The sequence below is a fragment of the Hipposideros armiger genome, unplaced genomic scaffold, assembly GCF_001890085.2.
Source record: "Hipposideros armiger isolate ML-2016 unplaced genomic scaffold, ASM189008v1 scaffold_781, whole genome shotgun sequence".
NCBI classification, from domain to species: Eukaryota; Metazoa; Chordata; class Mammalia; order Chiroptera; family Hipposideridae; genus Hipposideros; species Hipposideros armiger.
The window spans coordinates 479,155-502,631 of NW_017732131.1; the positions used below are offsets into that span (position 1 = coordinate 479,155).

Genomic DNA, 23,477 nt, shown 5'->3' on the forward strand with positions numbered 1-23,477 from the left:
AATTCCCATTTTATAAGTGAAGAAACTGAAGATCATTACTATTAAATCCTTTGTTTGAGGTTACAAAACTAGTTAGTGGCAAGGTTAGGGTTCCATCTCAGATCTGGTTGACCACAAAACATTAGCAAGAAACCCCTTAGGAACAGCAATTTTAACATAACAAAACAAATCTTCCGTCTCCTAACTCTTCTTGCATAGCAAAGGTAGGTTCCACTATCTTGGCAACCCCATGCAGGAGATTTTCATAGATATGAAATTCTTCCAGGGGAAGAAAGAAGCTCCCTCCCCTGACAAAACTAAGCTAATTATTGATTTTGCCCTGGGAGGATTTTCTTAAATAGATGTATCTAATTTTTAGAAGGAATATAGGCAACTCTACTAGGAAGGAGGTATTATGAAAAGACATAGGACAGCCATTTCCCCAGACTGTCAGTGCAGCCTCTGGAGAAGGGCCCCATATTGGAGGCTCTGTGTTTGTGTGAATGTTTTGAAAGTGGAGGAGGAGATGGCAAATATAAAAAAGAATTAGAGAGACATGCCTGCTGGGAAGACAGTTCTCTGTAAAAGGGGGTTATCTCTTCAAATGCCTGTCAGATGGCTATGGGTTACCACCACCACCAACAACAACAAAAAGTTCTCCTTCCATCTAAACTACAGCTTTCATGCTACAAATCCAGTGTGTTCTTTTATTATTTGGGGGACTATACCTGTGTTTCCAACAGCTCACTCAAGGATGGCTTTAAAATTAGAACCATGGATGGTTTAGGAGACGAATGAATGGGATGATGAGGTCCAACGGATCGTGATGGAGATGGCGATTTTTCTCAGAACACAGGGAAGAAGTTTCATCTCAAGAAGACTAGGGCAAGGAGAGCAAGTAGGGGCATCTCACCTGGTCAAGAAGCATCACTGAGGATTTGATGATCTCCCTCCATTTTTGGAGCTCCGTATCGTGGTACTTTTGTTGGGATTCTAAGAGCTGGGCCCATTCTGTCTGAGACTGGGGTAACCTGTGGGGTGGAAGAGGGGGTACCCCAGCAGCTGGAGTTATGCTCAGTGGGCTGTTCTGTGCTCCCAGACCCCTAAAGGACAGAGAGTCACATCAGAGTGCTTTGTCCTCTGCTCACTGCCCCTGTGCCCCAAATCAGAAGAGGACTAAAACTATATGGACAGTTTTTAGAGCTTGCTTATGGACCCATCCATCCTAAAGAGTCATTCCTTGGCCAAGAGCAGTGGGGCAGTTCCCAAGGAGACTGGGAGGCAGGAGACAGGGCACGGTACTCTATAGGGTAGAGGCGGTGGCGAGGGGAAGAGGTGAGCCTAGGATTACCTTTCTTGGAGCCTTAGACCCTGCCAGGCAGTGAGGGTCTGCGTGGTGTATTCCAGCATCCAGAGTTTGTAGAACAGCATCACATTAAGGAGGACCAGAAGCACCAGACTAGGAAGGAGACAAGGGGGAAAAACAACAGCAATGAGAGGTAACCAGAGAAAGCATGCTCCCTCTATGAGCCAGGAACACCCCCATCCCAGAGGCTGCTGTCCTTGACCAGTGGGTCACCTGAAGCATTGCCATGAGTGAGTAAGTGAGCAGAGGGATGCAGCAAGGGGGAGAAAGAGAGAGGAAGCACTCTAATCTGGTGGGGCCAGAACATGATAGGAAAGCCATGGAGAGGTGTGTGGGGTGGAGGCACTGGAAAGGAGAGACACACACACACAAGTCACCCAGAGTCTGGGTGCCTGGGGGGAGAGAGGTAAGATGGAGAGGAAAAGAGATGAGAGGGTAAAAGAAGCAATCATAGAATCAGTACCTGAAACAGATCCTAATGGGAGCAGGAAAGAAAACGGGGAGGAGGCAGAGGTTAGAAACAGACTTGTGTGGGGAAGGGGAAAGCTGTACCTAAATTGAGCCAGAGAGAGAGAATCTATGAGCAAGAAACAGTAGGAGCAGAGACACAACAGATGAGGACTCAGCAAGAAAGGAGCAAGGGAAAGCAACTGTGAACAGACTCTTAGGATGTCAAGGATGATAAAGCAAGGTAGGATGCCTCCACTATGCCAACTGTAGGACACAACTGAAGGGTGAGGCTGAGGGAGGAATTCAGTGGGATTCCCAGCTCTGCCCCTGGTGTGCCGTCCAGATGTTGGCAGAACTGCTCTAAAGCTGTGGACTTCTCACTCCTGCCACAGGCCCGCGGGAGTCACAAGGACCAGCTGGGGTTTCCAATAGAGGAGCCAGAACTGGTGGGAGACAAGCAGGGGGCAAGGACAATCCAGGGGTCAGAGGACCCAGCGGGAAAGGACAGTCACCATGAGACAGAAAATTCCCTTCTCCTCTTGGCCTCAGCGATTGTCTAAAGATAATTTTACGACAGAAGAGAGGAGGACTCCAGTAAAGAGAGGATCCAGAACTGACTACAAATCCTTACCACCTAAAAGTTTAACTTTTGGTCAAGTTCCCTGGTTTCTCCGAAACGCAGCTTGCTCAACAGGACAGTGATGCCTGGGGTCGTTACGTGGAGCAAAGGGATGTATGTAAAGCACCCTGCACACAGCAGGCTCTCCACGACAGGTGGTTATTTTCATTAGAGGAGGCACAGACACACGTAAGACAAAACATGACAAAATGGGAAGATAAAACAGATGGAGAAAGACCAACAGAGAAAATCTCATTTGTGCTTCCAACTGGCACCTGGAAATCCCTGAGGCTACTCAGCTGTGTTCTTCCCAAGAATTTCTAAGTTTTGTGTTGGGTTTCAATGATCCTGCCTATAATTCTATCAGCACACATGGGATCATCTGACTACACACCTCTTCAGTGTGAGCTGCACACCATCTGAGCACCCACGTCTGGCTTTGTGCTTATCATCGTGTCTGTGCGCAGTGAAGGTCAAGGGATCTCTGCATGCTTTTTGAGTGAAGGCCTGGCAGTGGTCTAAAGAGAGGACACAGGCGGAGGGCTGGGTGCTCATGGGCAGGTGGATGGTGGCTCGGGCCTGCTGGGCACAGGGCACCCACATGCACGCTGTCAGCAGACCCCCTGCCTGGACCCACTAGTGTTGAATGATGACGCTTGATTATCCTTAACTAACGAAGCCACAAATTTAGTTAATATCATGCTGTACAATTTCCTCAGGTAAGCAGGCTTTCTGTACTTCACGTCAACATGCAGAAAGAAGTTAAGCACAGAACTAATCCATGGTTAATTTTATATCTACCAAATCCAACATCAGAGATTTAGTTTTGACAACAGCATGCGTAACTTTAGAGTGACGATGCTAAATGTGAATTCTGCTGGTTTTTACTGGTCTCTGTATTTAATGCTGTAAAAAAAATCTTGGCTTCTCAAGCCATATTCAGAAGAATTTTAAGTCTAGTGTTTTGTTGCATATTCAAATAAGGTTAATAAGAGAGCCTTCCTCATGGGACTTGAGGTTTGTCCTCAGCCCCATTTTGTTTCTCACATTCTCTATCTCTTCTGGTGATCTCATTCATACTTTAATGCTACCAATAATTAAATCAGCAGCTGCAGCCTAAACGTCTCTCCTAAGCTTCAGATCCACATTAACAAATATCTATCTGCCACCTTCCCTTGGATACCTTATGGCAACTCAGGGACATCGGGAACTGCCTGCATCTTCTTTGACAACGTTTTGCTAACTTCCAGATTTCTGTTAATGACACTGCCATCTATCGACATGGGACTCAGTAAGTCACCATCCTTCACTGTGTAACCAGCAGTCACAAGTCTCTCAGCCCCAGTGCCTCACCTCAGTCTGCCAGACACCTCTGCCTTCATCACTGCCGTCTACTCCGACTGGCCTCCCTGCCTCCAGTCCTTCCTTGTTTAATTCATATATCATATTGCCATTGGAGTGATCTTTTCTTCAAATGCAAACCCAACCATGTCACTCCAGGGTTCCCTTCAGTGTTTCTTGAAGGTAGGGCCCTTGCTTCTGCCTCTCTGAAAATGCTTTAGTAAAGGCCTGGGCTGGTGGTGGGGCATCACAGAAGCAAGACTGAACTAGACATAGTCTAGTGCCTGATGAACAGCCAGTAGAATATGTATCTGGGCAGCTCCTGTGCCCCCTCCCACCTGTGCCTCCCATTCTCATAGCACACTCCCATCCAAGAAGGGCTGGGTATCAGGCGGTGAGCTGAACCCGGTGGAAAAGCTGTCTGCACGTACGGTCCTAGATGCTCCCTGCTCAAAATGGCTTTTGAAAGTCCTAAGCAGGGGCTGTGGTCTTAGACATCAGATAGCTGTGTTCTCCCATCTTATGTCTTCACTGCTTTCAATCAACTTTTTCCCTAGTCCAGCATCTTCCTGTGCAAATTACTGAACCTACAGTTTTATAGCATTGTGGCAATTATTATAAATTGTTTACAGCAAAATAGATGTATACTTTTCCTGCAGTCATTGATTTTGCCTGGCTACCCTGTCAAAGTGTGGGCCCCATGAGGGCATAGTCCTGATGCCTGGCACGGAGCAGACACTCCGAGCATCCCTCACAAACAAGTGAGTGGGTTCCTGGAATGCTCTGCAGCGTCCCTATGTTAGCACTTATCCTGTGGTGTAGTAATTTCGAATTTCCTATCTGTCTTACCCACTTGGAATTGAGTTCCTGAAGGGCATGGATGCTGCATGCAGCACTCGCTTCTGAATCCAGGAGGCCTAGCATACAGCAATTGCTAAATAAAACAGAGAAAAAGAAGCAAAGAGGCAAAGAATGACAGAGAGAGCAACTGACCTGGAGAGAGAAGACTAGCGGACAAAGAATAAAACCAGGACCACAATAAGGGCACTCAGACACCTGAAGATACTGGGAGGGAGGCAACAGGCAGGAAAGGGATGGCAGCAGGGACAGAGTCGGGGAGGAGAGCCTGGAATCCCTTACACACAGCTGATAACCAGCAGTAGCTTGGACACGCTCTGCAGGTGGAAACCATTGGTGGTGTCCTCAGGGATATGTCGTGTCTGCGTGGAACCTGGAAGGAAAATAGAAAGGCCATCACCATCATGGCCCACAAGTCTACCAACTACTGATGTGACACTGGTCATGCACAGAACTTCAGGGAATGACAGAGAACTGTCCATGATGCTGTCAGGGCAACAGTGTGATAGATAAACCCAGCCTTCCAAAAGTGGAAGGTAAGCGCATCAAGGGCACGGTCATGGGTTAGGTCAAGTAGGTGGATATTAAAGTCCCTGAGCAAATGAGAAAATCAACAGACCTGTGTAGCTAGGACACAACAGATGCAGGACAAAGTGATCTGCAGGTGTGGAAGGGGACAGCACTGTGCTAGGACTAGAGACAGCTTTTAGCTCTGGCTTTATCCATATTGGCTCCATGATGGGGAGCAAGTCACATAACCTCTCTGCGAGTTCAGTTTATTCAAATGCAATGTTAGTCAGAAATCCCATAGGTAAAACACATGATGTTGGAGTGCGAGTGCTCTGGCAGCAGCTGCGGGAGGGACACAGATGGCTGGCCCTCTCCTGGCCTGCTTCTTTCTCCTCTCCTGTCTCCATCTAGCTCTGATGAAGAACCAGGTAAGTGCAGAGCACAGTTTGAAAACACGGGACTGGTTAGTTCCTAAGGCCTCCTATACTGGCAGGTTTCCATGACTGAGTCAAGACACGAGGTTGTGAATGGCTGGATGGGAAGAGGAAGACATATTAAGGGAGTCCACTACCTGGTACAGCAGGTCCTTTGTGGGTCCATGGGGCCAAGGGAGGGGGCTACCTTGGACTCCCTGACTTTTGTGTTCTGAGGTAATCTCAGGCCTGAGCTGCAGCTTCTCCCTGGTGCATTTCCCAAGAACTTGGAAGCTGCATACGTGAGCCTATCCAGGTAGACATGGAGCATAGGCAGCACGAAGGCATAAACCCAGAGGCAACTTTTATTCAGCCGAGCACACATATGGGTCAGCAGGGGCTGAGGAACTTAAAGGGCAAATGGAAAGAGGAAGAACAGCTGGAGTCTCAGACTTAAAGAATTTTGTGCAAATGATATACAGCCTATACCCAAGGTGCAAAATGAGTGTGCAACAGTGTGCCTTGGTACAGGCACGTGGCTCTAGCCCAAAGCCCTACGCCACACCACCTGTCCCACCTGGCACACACCTGCCACATGCTTGATCCTGCGGCCCACATCTTCATCCGTGGGTGTGGTGACAGGGCTCATCACCTCTTCCAGGTGAGGCACCCGCAGGTGGGCATGGGGACGCTTCCTTCTCCGTACAGTTGGGGGCTTGCTGGCCTTCTCTTTGGGAGACTGTCTGTGCATCTCAGCCAGGTAGGTGCTCTCTGTTTTGGTCAGCTCACTCTCTGTCAGAGACAAAAAGGCCACATCATAGGCTGTCTGCTCATACCTCCAACCCAACACATTGGCCTCCAGAGGAAACTCTGTCTACTCCTAGCTGAATCTTCACTAAGGGAAGCGTTTTCCATACTAAATTCTGGGATGTTAGTGGAGAGGGCACGGGTTCCTCAGGAATGCCCATGAGCCTCGAGGAGTGCTTCAGGGACCCAGCCCAGCCCAAGCCCCTTTTCTGGGTTGTTCAACATTGAGTAGAGACAAAGGTTACTGACATCTGCAGCCTCGTATACACAATTTGGGGCACATCATATTTCCTAATAGATGCACTGATAGGCTGTTTCCTTCCCATTACAGAATTATCACCAGTGAGACCAGATCTGAGGTTCATTTTTTTTTTATGGGGGTGGGGTCATGGATTCCTTAATGAGCTCATAAAAGTGACAGGCATTGTCTCTGAAAAAATGCACATGTTCACACACATGCTGAATTTTGTATCCATTTCTGGGGCAGACTTAGGGATCCCATGAAACCCCTTCACTGTCTCAGTCTCTCTCCCCATTCTCCATGTTCCCCATTCCCCTCAATGGCGACAGCTGTACAGTTCATGGAGTTCTACAGTTCAGCCAGCATCAATATCTGTTGCACTCACCTAAATGGCGGAAGTAGTCCTCCAGCCCACTCCAAAAGTTCTTCTCGATAAAAGTTTTCACTAACCCCCAGGGCTGTTTTCGATAGCGCAGTTCTGTGGAGACCCTGAGGATAAAGACACAAACAAGATCAGCCATTTCCTCAGTAGACCCTCCTCTGCTGGAAAAGGGGAAATTCAGGTTTAAGTCCAAAGCAGCTTCATAATTGTGCTGCATTTCACAAGGTAAAAAGTCCTTTCACATCCATATGGCCACCCTGTGAGGTCAGTGGAGCTAGTGGATTAATCTTTATTTTTATAAGTGAGAACACTGATTTTAGAATATTTTAGCAGCCCAAAGGCTGACAATAAGGGCTCTGACTCCAAGCCCAGAGTGATTTCATGACACCTGCTGCCTCCTCCCTGGGGGGCTCCAGGTGGTACCAAGCAGCCTGCCAGCCCACCATGGGGGTCCTTCTTTACTTCTGTAGAGACTTTGAAGTCCAAGTCAGGCTCTAGGGTTTCATCATGTCCACCTTTAAGAGTATCATCTGCTACTGGCCCGGGATCCTGCCTCTTCACTCTACCCAAGACCTCACCAGCTCTTTCTTTTTTCCAAATATCCTCTCTCCTGGTCACGAGTCTCTCTGCTGCCCATTAACTCCTTCCTTTCCTACACAGCATCTCTGCCCTTTGATTCTCCTTAGGTTCATTTTTGTACGTTAGTATAGTCTTCCAGTTTATGCTTCCCATGTCTAAGTCTGCCTTCCCTGCCCTCACCTCCTTCTGCAGGGATACTAGCTCCACCCATAGGCTGAGGTGAGCCTGCCTATGCTTGGAGCCACCTCACCACCAGCAGTCCCCCAAACAGTTACAGTAGTAATACCTTGGTTTGCGAGCATAATTCTTTCCGGAAACAAACTACTCGTATTCCAAGACATCGCTCGTTTACCACATTAAAATATATTAAAAATGTTTGTTCATCTTGCAGAACACTCACAAACCACATTACTTGCAATCCAGGGTTTTACTGTATTTACTAGATTGAGGGTGGACAGCCTTTGAAAAGGTCTATCTGTGGTCAACAAGCCACCTCTGTGTGAACTGGACAGAAAGGACATCTGATCAGAAGCTCCTCAATGAAGCTAGAAATGAAAAACCTAGACACTGTGCAGTTAAGGACTGGGGGACACAGAAGGGCAAAGAGAGAAGGGAGGGAGATAAAGGAAGGCAGGGTGAGAGAGGAGTAGATGCTCAGAGAGCTGCACAGAAACAACAAAAAAATTATTTTAAGATGATGAGAAAGATACAGACCCTTTTTGAGGTGTGGGTATTCAGATCTCCCTGATTCCTGAGCGATTTCTCTGGAGTCTTTCACTAAACACCTATTTATTTGAACTATACGAGTGCATTTCTTCTCCAAACAACCAAAAGAACTTGGTCTAAGATACAGGTATTCAAAATGATTATTTTTAAATGAGTGGGTGTCTGGTGGGTAACTTTTGACTTTTTAAACAAATACAAACTTCTTAACACGTCAGGGTCTAACTTTCTTCCTTCCATGAATGCACGTCACAGGACAGGACTCTGCCACAAACAGCATTCTATCAGCATTTTCTGGGCTCAGATACGTGCAGGTCCTGTGCTGAGTGCTGGGAATAAAGCGTTTATGGGACTGGGGTTCCTGTGCGCCAGGAGCTCACTGTCTACAGGGAGATGAGAGGTAAATCACAGAGCACACGGGGTGATGGAATGAGCACAGGTTTGCGTTTTGAAGACTTGGGTTTCAGCACTTACTGGGGATATGACTCTTGGCAAAGTTACTTAACTTATATGACCCTCGGCTTTCTTATCTGAAAAATGAGGATAAATCCACCTCCTTGGGTCATTCTAAAGAATGCACTTTAAGTACACTTTATAAACTATGGAGAAATGATAAACAGCAGTCGTTATAAAAGTTTTAGTAAAGAGATGTGCAGGGAACCCATGGTGGAGAGAATAACTGTCAGGATAGGAAGGCGGGGGTGGGGTCTCAGGGGCTTCAGAAAGAAGATAGAATAAAGACTGAGTCAGCAGGCCAATATTCCCAACCTCCTCCTCCCTCCTCAGGAGAAAAACGAATGTTGCCTAATGTAAGGACCCCCACGAACTTCCTTCCAAAAATCTCCTCTGAGTCCACTCGGGCCCTGAAACACTGCACCTGAGCCGGCTCTTGTTCCGGGCCACTCGCGTGAGTGTGTAGCGGTTGATGGTGTAGAAGTAGTCATGGTACGGCACGTCGTGGGTGAGGACTTCGGCATCTATCACATAACACTCACTCTCCTGGCTCGCCTTGTACATGGTCTGTGGGAGGAAAGGTCCACTGGACACGACTCAAGAAAAGCAAGATGGAAAAAGCGCCTCCTTCCCCAATCTCCCTACTTCTGAATGGAGGACCCAGGACCATTGGAAAGGGCAGCATCTAACCAGATGAGATGCTACTGTTTCAGGGCCAAACGACACTTGCACTAACACCTGTCCTTAATCCTTCGCAACAGAACAGAGGCTTTTCCAGCCCTCTTTATTTACCTCTGCCCTCGCCTCACCTGTGTCTCCCTGACAGTGGCAGTTTTAGGAGCCAGAGGGTTGGTAAGGGTGATGGTGTAAAGGATCACTCGGCTCTGGTTTCCATTGTCTTCCTTTTTCCATGGATGGAAGATGATATCTGAGGGTAGAGAAGAGCCCTGGGATGAGGGAGGGGAAGAGGCATGCCCTCCTCGCATCTGAATTTCCCCTCCAAGTGAACTTCTCTTGACTGTACTGAATGCTGACTGGCCCCCCCAAAGGAAGCCAATGGAGTCTGAGGGCTGGGGGAGGAGGGTGGGAGGAAGGGGAGTCAAAGCAGAAAGAGGCTCTTTGTGGCACTGCCGAGATTCTACCCAGGGCTCCAGAATGCTGATTGTTCCTGGGGCTGGGGCAGGAGGTCTTGGGGCCACCTACGGGGATGCTGGCAACACTGGAGTTACTGTGACCAGGGCCTGGGATCCTTGGGAACAAGTCCTCTCCTCTAAGGCATGACCTCCCCATGCCCTCAGAATGCCCTCTCCTCCTGGCAGTGGGGTACGCTGATGCCTCAATTTTCTTTCACAGACTCAGAAGCTGAGCAGCTCTGCTGAGCCAGAGCCGTAGGCCCTGCTCTGACGCAGAACCGGAGCCAAGGGCTGAAACAGGAGCACAGAGGTGTAAGGGGTGAACTGTGAGAGTCCTCGATTTGAATCCTGGCTTGGCACCTTCTTAGCTGCATGACCTTGGGCAAGTAACAATAGTGTGAGTTCCAGTTTCCTCGTGGGTATGGTGAGGATCACAATATTCACACAGGGCAGATCTGAATACATGAGTTAAGGTCATGTGCTTGGAATAGAGCAGGCTTCTACCAGTAAGTGGTCACTACCACTCTTTCTAGACAGTAAGCCCTGGGAGGCCTTGATCTCTGTGAGCCCTTGGGGCCCGGCACGAGAGCCTGGTGCACAGTGGCTGAGGGTTACGCCGCAGCGTTGGGGGAAGGGGTAGCATGCAGGGCCCTGAGACAGGCCGGAGAGGGGGTGCCCGGGGCCATCAGGGGGCCTGGATAACGAAGGGCGCTTGGAAAGAGAGGGAAGAAGGGTAGGAGAAGGGGAAGGGATGGGCGGCTCCAGCCTGGGAAGAACGAACCTGAGAAGCGTCGCTGCTCCATGAAGTCCCGCTGGAAGGGCGAGTCAGTGAACAGGAGGTCATAGAGCTTGTCCACGCTGAAGTTGAATACTTCATTCACATACTGCCGGCCACTCAGGTCCTCGTAGAAGGCCTGGACTTCCCCTGCATGGAGAATATGAGGCAGTAGGCAGTGAAGGTGAGGGGCAGGGAGCCTCAGGGAACTCCCCCAGAGCACGTATGTCTGTGTGGCTGATGTGGGAATGGCCACCACGGGAGACCATGGAGTGGGGTAGCTGGGCACCTGGGCTGCCCCGTTTCCTTCAGCCTCCTTCCTCCGCTGGCACGCGCACTATTTACTCCAGATGCCACGCAGTCACTCGTCCTTTACAAAGAGTCTGGAATGGACTACGTATTTGCTTTTACATTTTCAAGCCTCCCTACTTAAGGTGCTCTTAGAATCAAATGTAAATAAATGATTATCTCCTGGGCTTGCCTGAGCCAAGAGGATCAGTTATTAAGAGTCTATGTAAGTTGACCATGACTGACAACGAATGGCCCTGTAACCTTGGCATAGGCGCGTTCAAGGTACGCTGATTAATCTGTAATAATCTATTTGAAAGCTTCTAAGGCTCAGCTGGTCTGCAGGGCCACGATCTCCAACTACACAGCTCTGCTCTCCCTTCCGCCAAGCAGGTTATCTCCCCTATGATTTCAATAACCTTTAATTCTCTGAAGTTTCTGTCTTCTAAAAGAGACTGCGTCTGAGGGTATAGGTGAGTTGCTAAGGCCCCAGTACTTCGTTCCAAGCCCTCAGCATCCCCATATTCCCTGATTACTGCGCCTGCAGGGGCTGGTAGATGATCTCAAGCAGGATGCTGACATTTCTGGTACCCCTGTGACCCTGAGGAGGCCCAGGAGGAACTCAGGAGCGTCCTACAGCGCCTGTGACTGTACAGGAGGGGCATCGTGTGAGCACAGTGGGGGGAATATTTACTTCTTAATTTACATGAATGGCACCCCTGTTATTATGCAGGACCCTGCCGTGCAGTCATCTGCACTGGCCCTGCATCGTAGATGGAAGTGGGGAAAGCAACCAAAGGTGAGAAAACCACTGCAGGTGACCCACAGGAGAGACTGTCCACAGATGGCTAAGTGAGCACTGTCTGCATTTATTCACTAGGTCAGAACCTGCCACCAATTCGATGAAGGTAAACCATCAGCCAAGTTCATAAATACTGAAAATTTGGCTGCTCACCCTGGGATGTAAGCAGCAGCATGTTCTCGAGTGAGGTCCTAGAAGGTAACCCTGTGCAGGAGGGAAGTAGGAAGCTATCTACTTAGAAATATTAGAGAGAAGGGCAGTCTCCAGAGTCTGTCTGACCCAGCAATACCTTTTCTTCTAGCCTGGTCTAAAAATCCCCACACTGTAGTCACTAAAGCAAGTTTCTATTAAAATCTAATTATCTCCACGTGGCAGCTAGCTGACTGACCCTTTCCTTGTGGCATACAAACATTGCCTTACCTTGCATCCCCGTGAGGGACAGAGCTGCAAGGTCAGCCAGTGTTAATAGGGGGTACATTTAGTGAGAAGACTATATGGCAGAACAAAGCATTATCTTTCGAGCAAAAATGGTGAAACATGGAAGGATGAGGTTCCTGCAAACTGAGTATCTCAAAAAAGGATCTATGCTAATGACAAATGTACCTTTTTTAAGAAAAGCTGTTACTCACCCACTCTTCCCCCAGGAACCTAGAGACTGACTCCAGTCTCCATAGAGGGACATCCTTTTAGCCTTCAAAATGGAAAAAGGAAGGGCCACTCCGCACCCATGTTCAAATGCCCACCTTCATCGTGGGTGTCGGAAGAGTCACTGAGCTCGGTGGGGATGTCCTCATTGTCATTGAAGTCCAGTGAAGGGGAGTTCACAGGTGCAATGATGTCAATCTTCTCCCCAATGATGGTGTCAATGGTGAGCTCCTTCTCCAGGGACACATCGCCCTCCAGTACCTCCTCCTCCAGAGGCAGGCCATCAAACTGGGATGGAGACAGGGGAAGTTAGGGACCTGGCCTTGGGCGCCCTCACACTTACAAAAGGAGCTGGGCTGGAGTCCCACTCTGGGGGTTCTCCCCAGCCCTGCTGCAGAAGATGTGAGAACACTACAAGGTTCCGCACTTCTCTTGCTTGCCACTAAATAGCACACCAAACACCACAAGTTGGCAGAGTTAGCTCCTTCCGTCACCGGTCTGTTCCTGGAGCCACACCTCCACCATGCTGTAACAATGTTGGCCTGCCTTGCGCTAGTGTCTTGTTTTCTACAAGGCTCAAAAGGGCCTCCTGAGCATTTTTTGATTCATTTTCCCATTAGCCCTGGAAAGGAATAGGTACAATTCTTTACATTTTAAAGACAACTTCAGAGACAGGAAATGGAGACTAGGCATCAAATGAATGATGTTTTCATTCTAAGGCCAGGTGGTCTGACCCCTAAGCCACTGGAATACAAGGCTCCCTTTTCTGGGAATCCTTTCCTGAGGAACCCCACCCATCCTTCTATTGGCCAGCTCATACCCAGACACGCTCCCTTCATCAAGCTTGCATCCCCTCTGTAACCAGGTCCCGGAGAACACAGGTCCTTCTTACACATTTTTATCTCTTTCACGAAGTCTAGCACAGTGGGAAAATAAACCGGAATGTATATACTAGGAACTCAAAACTATTATTTATTGAATAGATGAATAAACAGATAACAGTTCTATAGCCCTATATTAATGTACAACTTTCCCTTCGGATCAAGGCAGTGAAAACAAGAGCCCAAATAGCTCTCCACCAGAGGGCTGACCTGGAACAGTCCACCAAGAACAAAACTTGCATGGTGGACTTGAATGGATTTCATCTGCTCAGAAGCCAGACAAAATCATTATCCAAGACACTGAAAACCCAGCTCTGGATCCTGGGACTAGTATCATTAGAATGGAGCAAGCCCATGTGCTCCAGGATGCCTCACTGTACAAACTGACCACATGTAACCAATTTCCTCTTTACCCGCTCCCCAGGTTAGGGTCCCATAAAACTAACTAAGCTAGGACATGATGGCCGCTAGATAGGCGGTAGAAGCAAAGGGCTCAATGCCCATACCGAGACGGGGGCTTCGCTGCTCCCTGTGGATGTCAGTGTGCTGTTGGTGATGGATTTCTTGGGCAGCTGTGGACTAGCATCTGGTTTGGTCTCTATGCTGCTTTTGGATGAGCTGTCATTGACTTCATTCTCTTCTACAGGGATCTCCTCACAGTACCTAAAAAAAAGACCCCATGAACCCATGTTAACCTCAGTGGCCAAGACTGCCAATTATTCTAAGAACCTCAGACCTATCTATCCAAAACTATGGGCTTTCTTGCTTCTTCGCTCTGTATATGATCTTCCTCTAACCACTCCCCACCCCCATATTGCTCTCCTGAAACCTCCTTCCCACCTTACACACCCAATTCCCATGTAAAATTTCTGGCTCCAAACTTACCTTTTCTAGGAACCCTCCTTAGATTTAGCCTTACCTAAATATGACCATTATTTGTCTTAAACCACTTCCCCCCCTACTGGCATGCCATCCCATCCCAACCTGACCATTTGACTCAAACATCTGGACTCTGAGCATACATTTTCTTTCCCACAGTGACTAGAACAGGACTCTAGGCATGAGTGCCCTTTGGGAGTTCTGCCCAGATTCTGGATCCTAACTAGTCAACTTGGCATTGTACACCTAAGGGAAACCCTCCTTGAGCTAAAGGTGGGTGCCCTTCTAAGGACACTTCAGGAATGTGTCTCCCAAGGGAGAAATCACCATTGTCATCCTCAACATCTGACTTATATTTTACATATTATCTCATCCGGATGCACAATAGCTCTGAGTAAATCATTACATGCATTTTAGAGATACTCAAATAGACATTCACAGAGGTTAAATGATGCCACTACTAAGCGTCAGAAATCATTCCTAAGCCCAGGTCTACGTACTACACATTTGATGCTCTTTCCTTGCTTTCTATTTCTCTGTGCCTCTCACACTACCATCAAGCCTCCACCTACCTTCTTCTAACCTCAAGCATGTTTGTATCACTTTGCAGTCCCATCTTTCTTAACATACCAACAGCATATGATAGCGATACTCTCTTCTTAAAATTTCCTTCCCTTGGTTTCTAGGATTTGAAATTCTCCTAGTGTTTCTCATACCTCACTGGATGTTCTTTCATGATTTCTTTGGCTGCTTCTTCCTCTTGTTGAGTGTTCTCAAGCTGGCCCAGTTCTTGAACTTCTTCATATGTCCATTCAGTTACTTGGCAGTTTCAGCCAATCTCATGGCTATTCACCAAAGTTCCCAGGTGTATGTCCCTAGCCCAGACTCCCTAGTGAACTCTACACTCACATACACAAATGCCTACAAGACAATCTCCACTTAAATAACAGTCATCTCAAACGCAAGTTGCCTAAAACCAAGCTACTATTTTTCCCCTCAAATCTGCTCTGCCTACAGTACTGTCCATCTCCGTTTGGAACAACTCTTCCACTTGGTAAATCCAAGAAAACCTTAAGTCCACCTTTGGTTCCTTTCCAATACATCAGCAAATCCTTCAATATATTTCTGGTTCTACCTTCAAAATATATTCAGAAACTAACCACATATTTAAGCCATTTCTACTGTTAACCCGCCTCGTCCAAACGACCATCACCTCCCATCTAAATGATGTAAATTATTCAATAGCCTCCTAGCCAGTCTACTCATGCTCCCCTTTGTTCTATTTTCAACCTAAGAGCCAGAGTGATCCTGTTAAAGTGTTAAGTCAGATATTATCAATTACCGACTCAAAGCCTTCCCAAGACTTCTCATTCCACTCTGAGTAAAAGCCAATCATCACGTTGGTCAAAAGGCCCTCAGAATCTGCCTCCTGACCTCCCGATCTCATTTCTTCCCATTGGCTCTTTTTCCATTCCACCCAGCCACCTGCTTACTGTTCTCCTCTGCCTGGGAGGGCATCCCGCAGGTATCCTCCTGGTCAGCTCCCTCACCTCCTTCATGGCTTTACTTGGATGTCATTCCCCAGTGAGGCTTTCAATGCCATCCTAGCCCCTCTTGGAAAAGCTCCCTGGGCAGCTGGCCCTCTGCCTCTCTCACCCCATCGTGTTGAAGTCATCATCGGGGGGCACGTAGTCCTCATCATCACTGGTCAGGCCCAACTCATTCCCGTAGCACTGGTGAACGAAGTGCCAGAGCTCCTTGGGGCACAGGGGCTGCAGGGGACAACAGAGAGACTCTGATGCTTCCTTCCTTGGACCCCACTCTACAGGGAGGCACTGAGTTGAGCTGGACTCCCTTGAGGGTAGGAACAGTCGAACTTCACTCTCCCTAGCTGAACTGAGAGACAGCAACACCTCCATGCAACCTCACCGGCCTTCCCTGCCCTCTTCTCAGGATCTCAGCAAGACACCAACCTTCTGCCTAAGAACACATCATTTAGCAAAGTCAGGAACCTGACCTATTCCCTCAACTCAAGTTTGCATATGGAAACAAATGACCCCTTGAGGATGGTAAATGTTCACTTTTTGCTCCCATGGATGAGGTCCAGCATTAAGTGGCGTAAACCAATGTTACTCTGGGGCCAAGGTGATCACAGAGCTTCTGGTTTGGAAGTAGAATGAACACTGGAGATACTTTGAGCCAGTTTCCCTGACACTGCAGAAATCTCCTTATACTAACAGTGGCCATATAGACACTGCTGGATCACATCCAAGAATGAGGCATGACCTCAAAGGTGGCCCATTCCATAGCTGGACTGTTCCTGTGGTTAGAAAGAAGCCTACATTCTCATAGTTTAAGGGGCACCCGACCCTCTCTTGACTAGCTAAATAATGCTTTATTCTTAAGGAGAATCAGTTTGTCTACAGTCCTGTGTATTAGTTCCAGGTTTTCTTATTTCAGCGTATGTCTACATGTCCTCCTCAAAACCACTGTGCTAAAAAAAAGTTAGCTCTCATGAAGTTCAGTTTCGGGAAAAAGGCAACAGATTGTCGAAGAACTAAGATCAGAGGTGGAGACCATAAGTGAGTGTCCGGTTGAGAAGAGGAGGAAGAGGTGTTAGGGATAAGTAAGTGTGTGTGAAAGAAGGAGGGCAAGAGCATTAAGAAAAACAGAAGCAGTCAATCTCTTTAACAAAAAAAAAACAAAACAAAACAAAAAAATCAAACTTAAAGAATGCGTCCCACCAACAGATTCGATAAAGAATCTGAGAACTCTCCAAGTTCATTCCTTTCAAGCTATGGTTTAAGAAGCAGGCAGCTGGCAGAATGCCGTGAGGGAGGGTTCCGGTTTCCCAGCAGAGAACTTCCCAGGACGGCACAGTCTGGGCTCTGTGGGGGTGGCAGCGCTGTCCTGGCCCTTGCAGTATCAGAAGGCACTCTTTCTCTTTTCTGTGGACCTCCTCCTCCTATCTCTCTAGCCTTACTCTTCTGTTCACCCTTCACCCAGCCTGGGCTGCATTTGCTTCTCTGCCCAACTATGTCTTCCCCTCCTTAATAAGTCACCCTCTCTATGCAGCCTTCCCTGAGTAGTGCCACCTGGCTCAGTTCATCTGACCAGTCAGGGCAAGCACAGTTAGCAGACCCTGCTCATCAGGCAGAACTCGTACACTTATTTCGTTAAAACTTTTGTGAACCATGTGGACAACCTTGTCTTATTTAGAAATGACAATGGTTGTGAACTGAACACTCAGTCCTCCCAGTGGAGACTCAAACACATTATCACTTTACCATTATGGATGCCTAATAAATATAGAAGATCTCAGCTCAAGTTAAGTTACCAGGGTTTATACCAGGGCTTATAGACTTCGGGTTAGAAGGAACGCTATAATAATAAATCTACTCAATTTTCTTTAGATAGTAATAAGTTTGGGCTAGAGTCAAGGTAGATACAACTCATATATTTAAATACATATATAACATAATTATTACTATATAATCTTTTTCCTTCTATCTCTTTCTCTGGCTTGGAGGCTGTTTCTCAACACCCCATTATCAAATGGGACTTCTCTAAGGACTGCACCCATGACCTCTCCTTCATCTGCGTCTCTTCCCAGTGTCCCTCAAACACCCAAGTAGTCAACTGGTGCTGTACTAACTCTGTTTACTTAGTTTCTATATTTCTGATGCTCTGGCATCTGATTGAGGTTATTTCCCAGGGTTAGCTAATTCCTAGAGATAGAACACAGCCCGTCTAAGAGCACACCTTTCATGTGTAACCAGCCAACCCAAAGCTCATACACCCAACCACCTTCTTTACCTAGCTCTCACACTCCAGGCCAATATACCCCTACCCTCATCATCCCAGGGACAAGTGCCAGGTAACTAGAGACAGTCTCTATACCCCCAAGTCCTATTAATTTATCCAGTCCTAAATCCGCTTGGCCTGCCTACCCTGCTTCACCCATTACTTCCTGGGAAAACCACAATCAAAGCTCTTGCCCATGCTGTCCCCATGCTGTCTTTGCCTCCTGACTGACCCTGGTGCTTCCCTATGTGGCATGATGTGCCTCTGCTTTTAGGGGTCTGTAAGTATAAAAACTTACAGAGAGTCATTTCCATGTGTGTCTGTGTGTCTCATCATATCTGATTAAAACAAATCCCAGTACATTTAAAGCAGTGGAACTGAAGTGCTTAGAGCCAATGAAGGCCCTGCTGCAGGCAGCTAAGGCTGTTCACTTAAAGAGGACAGACTCCTTTCAGGACTCAGGCGAACACCACCAGCGAGAAAGTCTGGGGGACTTCCAAAACTATGAGGAAACATGGGCTTCTTTGGAGCTGGCCAACGGCAGTAACAGCAATCTTTCCATAGGGCCCACGACCAAGGAGAAAGAACCTTCTGGTTGGATATGCATCCTCCTCAGGCCGAAGGAAGTGGCTGGGCAGTCCTTACCTTTTCAAGGAGAGCATTCTGCCACAGCCGGAACATCATCATATACGTTCTATCCCGGGCCCCAAAGGAAGTAAAAAAGTGCTAGAATGGAAGAGAAAATGGCAAGAAATGTCTGTTAAGACTTACAATGTAATAAATGGAGACACGCAGCTCCTTCCTTTAGAAAAGTTACTGATTTCATCCTCAAATACACAGCCCAAGTACTTAGGTAATGGGGATCGCACAGGTACCTGGGACTTCTAAGTCCCCACTGCAACCACGTCTTTCAATATTCACCCACACTTTCCTTAGTGCTTTTCTCTCGTTTGAAGTTTTCATCTCCATAAAAAATTTCTATCACCTACCTACTGCAACTGGGTAAGTGGCGAGCTGTGAGCTAGACTATATCGGAAAGAAAAGACAAACCCACTCGCCCACCCACCCTTTCATTCATTAATTCAACAAATATTTGAATATTAGCATGTGCTAGGCACTATTCTACATGTTTGGGGTATGACAGCAAGCACAATGGAAAGAGGCCCCTTCTCTGATGGAGCTTACATGTTAGTGGGGACTCTTTATAACACGCAGGAAGAAAGCAACAAAAACCAGGTTTTACTGAACATGTTCTAGGTGCTTCACAAAGGCTGCTTCACTGACACCATACAAAGCCTTGAACAACAAACTAACTGCTAATACCTAATAAAGAGAAACAGGCTGGCGAAGTTAGGTGACTTCTGCAATGCTAAGCTAATGCATTCCAGAAACAGAATTCAAACCAAAGACCACCTGACCCCAGTCTCATGGTTCCTGTCGCTGAACTGCCTGAGTCCAAGGGCATTGTCAACCTTGTGTTGGGCAGAAACTTCATCCATCCTGAGCCCTGTAGCTATCAGTCTTCAGGCTCTGATTAAAGGGTCAAAGATCACAGTGTTTTCTCTGCCCTAAATTTTATCTTCCACATTTTCCCTAAACCTGTACGGACAATTCATTTGCTATCAGTCTCCTCAACCCTCTTGATGAGCTATGCTGGTATACAATGATAACAACTTACATTTGGATAGCACTTTACAATTTAGAGTTTTCAAATGTTTGATGTCATTTCAACACAGTTAAATAGGTACTGCTGGCTCCATTTTACACACGAGAGAGGTTACATAACACCCCTACAGTCATAGGACTCTAATTCAGGTGTTCTGGCTCTAAGTCCAATGTACTGCCACCCTGCTCAGACCCCAAACACCCTGCCCACCATGGACGTGGCTTTGTAATGTGCATCACTTTACCATCTCTCGCCCCAATCCTATGGCCTCCCCATTCATGCAATTAAAGGGGAGAAATACAGGCGTGGAGGACTGGGGTTTGGGGGAGGAGGGAGTAGAAAGTCCAAGATTAGACTCCACTTACCTTTTCCGAGTCAGTGCAAACTTGGATGGCATTGGGAATGAGGCGAGCTGTTTTTTCTTTAGTCATGGAGCAGATGTCTTTCAAACGAACGGTCAGCTGGTGTTCCCACAGGGACAGAGAATGGGCAACAAGCAACAAGAGGCATTAATAGAGTGCTCAGGTGACACCAGTTCCGACACAGGAAATCAGATGACAGTCTACATATCTCTAAATTTCCTTAGAGAACATCTGGTTTAGCCCCTAATTTCACAGAAGCCACACAGTGAGGTGGTGACTGAGCCTCACCTAGAGCCCAAGGGCGTCTTGATTCTTGGTCCATGGAGCTTTCGTTCTCATTTCTACACAGTCTGAAAAATGTGTCGAGGTCCTGTCACTATGCCACTTACAGAAACACAGAACAGTAGCACTGGATGGGACTATAAAAGTCACCTAGTCTATCTTTTCCCATGTTATTTTATAAGACGAGGAAACAGAGGCAAAGGAAAAATAAAGGACTAGCCTAAAATCACCCCGATAATTAGTTTCAGAACCCAGAAAGCGTTCAAGCCAGTTCTTCTGTGTCCCAAGGCCAATGCCCTTTTGACTCCACTATTCTGCCTTCTGCGGTGACTCCTGCCATATATTTACCTTCATTTGCCAAAAGCAAATGCTCCCAACATTCTCTTCCACACCCAAGAGGGTGGGAGGGGAGGACATGGTAGAGGAGACCTAGCCTTCAAGACTCAGGCACGTGTTTTTGTTAATTATGCAAAGGCTTGGGTAGAGTATGAAGTCAACAAAGGGAAGAAAGTGGGGGCAGCTTACTCAGCCACAGCCAAAGGGAAAGCCCAAGTGTGTATGCCCAGGTATTTACCAGAGTTTCCCAGCGGAAGATGTTGCTGTAGAAGCAGATCCAATTTTCAGAGAGGTAGAGTCGGCCCTGAAGAAGAATGTCTCTTTGGAGTGCACATGAGTAATCTGTGGTAGGATGGGGGGCAGAGGAGCTCAGACTCAGGAAGTGTTTTCTGCAAACCATTACAAATTAGGCAAGCCATCCCTCCCACCAGCACTAGGGGAGCCCAGTTGCCTACCACCACCTGGGTATGTTTGAACTACTGGGTTGTCGGAAAAGTCATGACGTATTTTTTCTGTTTTTCGTTGCAAAAATGCGTCATGACTTTCCCAACAACCCAACAGAAGCCAAGGGAGTCCCTAGCATCTCATGATCAGGAACATGAAGGATGTGAAATATGCTACTGGCCTGAGGTGGAAGAATGGCTGAGACAGCAGAGGGGATCAAGAGAGTTAGAGGTAGAAAAGGCCTATAAAATCAACTAACTCCCCTCCCAGCCCACAATTACCCCATCCCTTCACTGCTGGGCCCTCTGCAGAGATAAGAGTGGCAGTGACTCCTCCCAGGTTGGGTTCTCTCTTGAGGCCACCACACACGTAGTGCTCAGCCCTGAGCCCCAACCACTGGGGTCAATGCTCTGGACAGTCTCTCTCCCTGTTCTCAGACAGGCTTGCTTACTTGGGGAACCTCTAGACACAAGCTGTCTTAGTGCTATCCTAGGACTCCCAAACCTCCTTCCTGGCCTCCCACACCCAGGTCACCCAGCTCACCAACAATGAGGCGCTCCGTGTCTGGAAGTTGCTTAAATAGCTTTCTGAAGTCTTCATTTCTCTGCTTGTAAGTGGGGCTTAACACCTGCATTACAATGGCCAAGGTTAGTGGGACATTCCCAGGTTCTGTGGGGTTGGGAAGGAAGGTGCAGGAGGAGGACCTGCATGTGTGTTTAAAAGGCAATGATGACACTTTGTTATCCCATAGACCCTAGCAGGTCAGGGTAGGCAAAGGGGACTTGGCATGGGAAGACACTGCGGAGAGAATCTGATACCTTGAAAGACTTTGTATCCAATGTAAGTCAGTGAGACAAAGTCAAACATACTACTAAGCAGGGTCCACATTACATCCTAAGAAGAGAAAAGAAGTGGGGACACCTCCAGGGAGCTTCCTGGGACCCACCATGTCAGCTACTGCTATTCTGCCTTCTGCCAGCAGGAAGCACCACCTTGACAGTGAAGCAGGGGACCAAGGGGCTCCCCCAGGTTCCCAGTAGGACCCAGGATACGATGGTGCCCAGCACACCCCTCAGAAGAAGTTATCATGACTAAAACAGTAAGCACTTGCTGTGTGTGAAATTCATGATTGGAAAAAGAATCCTAAGACTAGTACAATGTTATATGTCAATTATAGCTTAACAAAACTAGGGGGAAATTGCACTTTCACAAAGACTGTACTAAACAACAACCTCCCTCCCCCCACATCCCCCCAACCACAAAACTAGTACTAGAATAAGCACACAAATAGAGAATATAAAAGCACGTCGGGCAATTACAGGTACCCAGCCTCATTCTCTTACCATCCTTTATAAAAGTATCCAATCCTTACGTTACCGAATAAGGAAACTAAGGCCAGAGAAAAGTCCCTTGCCCAAGGGCCACCAGCTGCTCTGTGGCATATCTCCCAATCCCTGATCCTGTGATCACCTCCTACCCCCATCTGTGCCTCCAGATGCCCCTGTGCCCACCTAGCTTTGGGGGTACCTCAGTGCAGACTCACACCCATAAAATGCCTTAGCAAATCCTCCTTGGAAATACCATGAGCCAATTGAATAGACAGAAATGCTGCTGTTTCCAAGCTCACAATCTTAAAATTACAAGAAAAGAAATGTGGCCAGTTGAGTGGCTCAGTTGGTTAACAGCTCACTCACGAGTGCGAGCTCTGAGCAACAGGGTTGCCGGTTCGATTCCCAGCCCGAGCTGAGCTGTCGCTGAGCTGCCAACAGGTGGCAGGATGGCTCAGTTAAAAAAAAAAAAAAAAAAAGAAAGAAATGTGCCCTGTAGATGAAAGGCACCCAATGATACATAAAGACAAGTGCAAAATGCAGGAAGAGCCACATATCACAACAGAGAGACATCTGCACTCCACCCAGGCAATTCGTTGACCTACGTACTTCTGTCAGGAGCACACACATGCAGACAGACTGTCCTGGTGATGGTGACAGATGGGTTTTGGCCTTTTACAGTTTCTCACCCACTCCCCTAGGAGCCCATTGGCAGACAGCTGTTGCGACAATGGAATGAGCTTTGGACTGTTCGTTTTTTGTCTTTCTGAAAAGCTGAATGCTCTACAAGGAAGCGGAGGCTGTGGCCTGATCACATTTACAGCATGCACTGACTACCTAAGTGGCCCCATGGCTCTTGTGCTAGAGGAAGTACTTCAGGAAGTTAGAAAATGGCATGATTGTAGTTCAGGGCGGTTTTCCAGAAGAGAGGGAAGACAGTGCTTTCAACAGCTTCATCTAGGGTGAATTAGAAACTTTGGTTTTGGCTTATTTTCAAAATGACTTGTACTTGCAATAGTGGATGCCCTGCTACCTTCCCCAAAGCAATGCCATGTTGTAGAATTCCAAACTTCGAAAATCACCTGTCATAAATTTGAACCAAGTAGCAGGGCCACTGGGAGTGAATATCTG

General features: G+C 47.5%; 1 protein-coding gene across 21 annotated transcripts in view; it reads right to left on the bottom strand.

Annotated features, from left to right (window-relative positions):
• GRAMD1B (GRAM domain containing 1B) overlaps nt 1–23,477 on the bottom strand; it is a 253,091-nt gene that overhangs the window by 8,141 nt on the left and 221,473 nt on the right. For 13 of the 21 annotated variants that reach the window (XM_019628340.1, XM_019628330.1, XM_019628333.1 and 10 more), the window contains 16 exons: nt 21,562–21,646; nt 20,813–20,916; nt 19,960–20,055; nt 18,574–18,654; nt 15,781–15,896; nt 13,752–13,908; nt 12,463–12,652; nt 10,636–10,779; nt 9,531–9,649; nt 9,146–9,288; nt 6,970–7,073; nt 6,125–6,328; nt 4,896–4,986; nt 1,809–1,820; nt 1,331–1,438; nt 893–1,082 (listed from right to left, as the gene is read on the bottom strand). In XM_019628340.1, coding sequence (XP_019483885.1) covers nt 893–1,082; nt 1,331–1,438; nt 1,809–1,820; nt 4,896–4,986; nt 6,125–6,328; nt 6,970–7,073; nt 9,146–9,288; nt 9,531–9,649; nt 10,636–10,779; nt 12,463–12,652; nt 13,752–13,908; nt 15,781–15,896; nt 18,574–18,654; nt 19,960–20,055; nt 20,813–20,916; nt 21,562–21,646 — 1,944 coding nt within the window. The remainder of the gene's footprint in view (nt 1–892; nt 1,083–1,330; nt 1,439–1,808; nt 1,821–4,895; nt 4,987–6,124; nt 6,329–6,969; nt 7,074–9,145; nt 9,289–9,530; nt 9,650–10,635; nt 10,780–12,462; nt 12,653–13,751; nt 13,909–15,780; nt 15,897–18,573; nt 18,655–19,959; nt 20,056–20,812; nt 20,917–21,561; nt 21,647–23,477) is intronic. The other 8 variants (XM_019628338.1, XM_019628337.1, XM_019628336.1 and 5 more) reach the window with 3 other exon arrangements.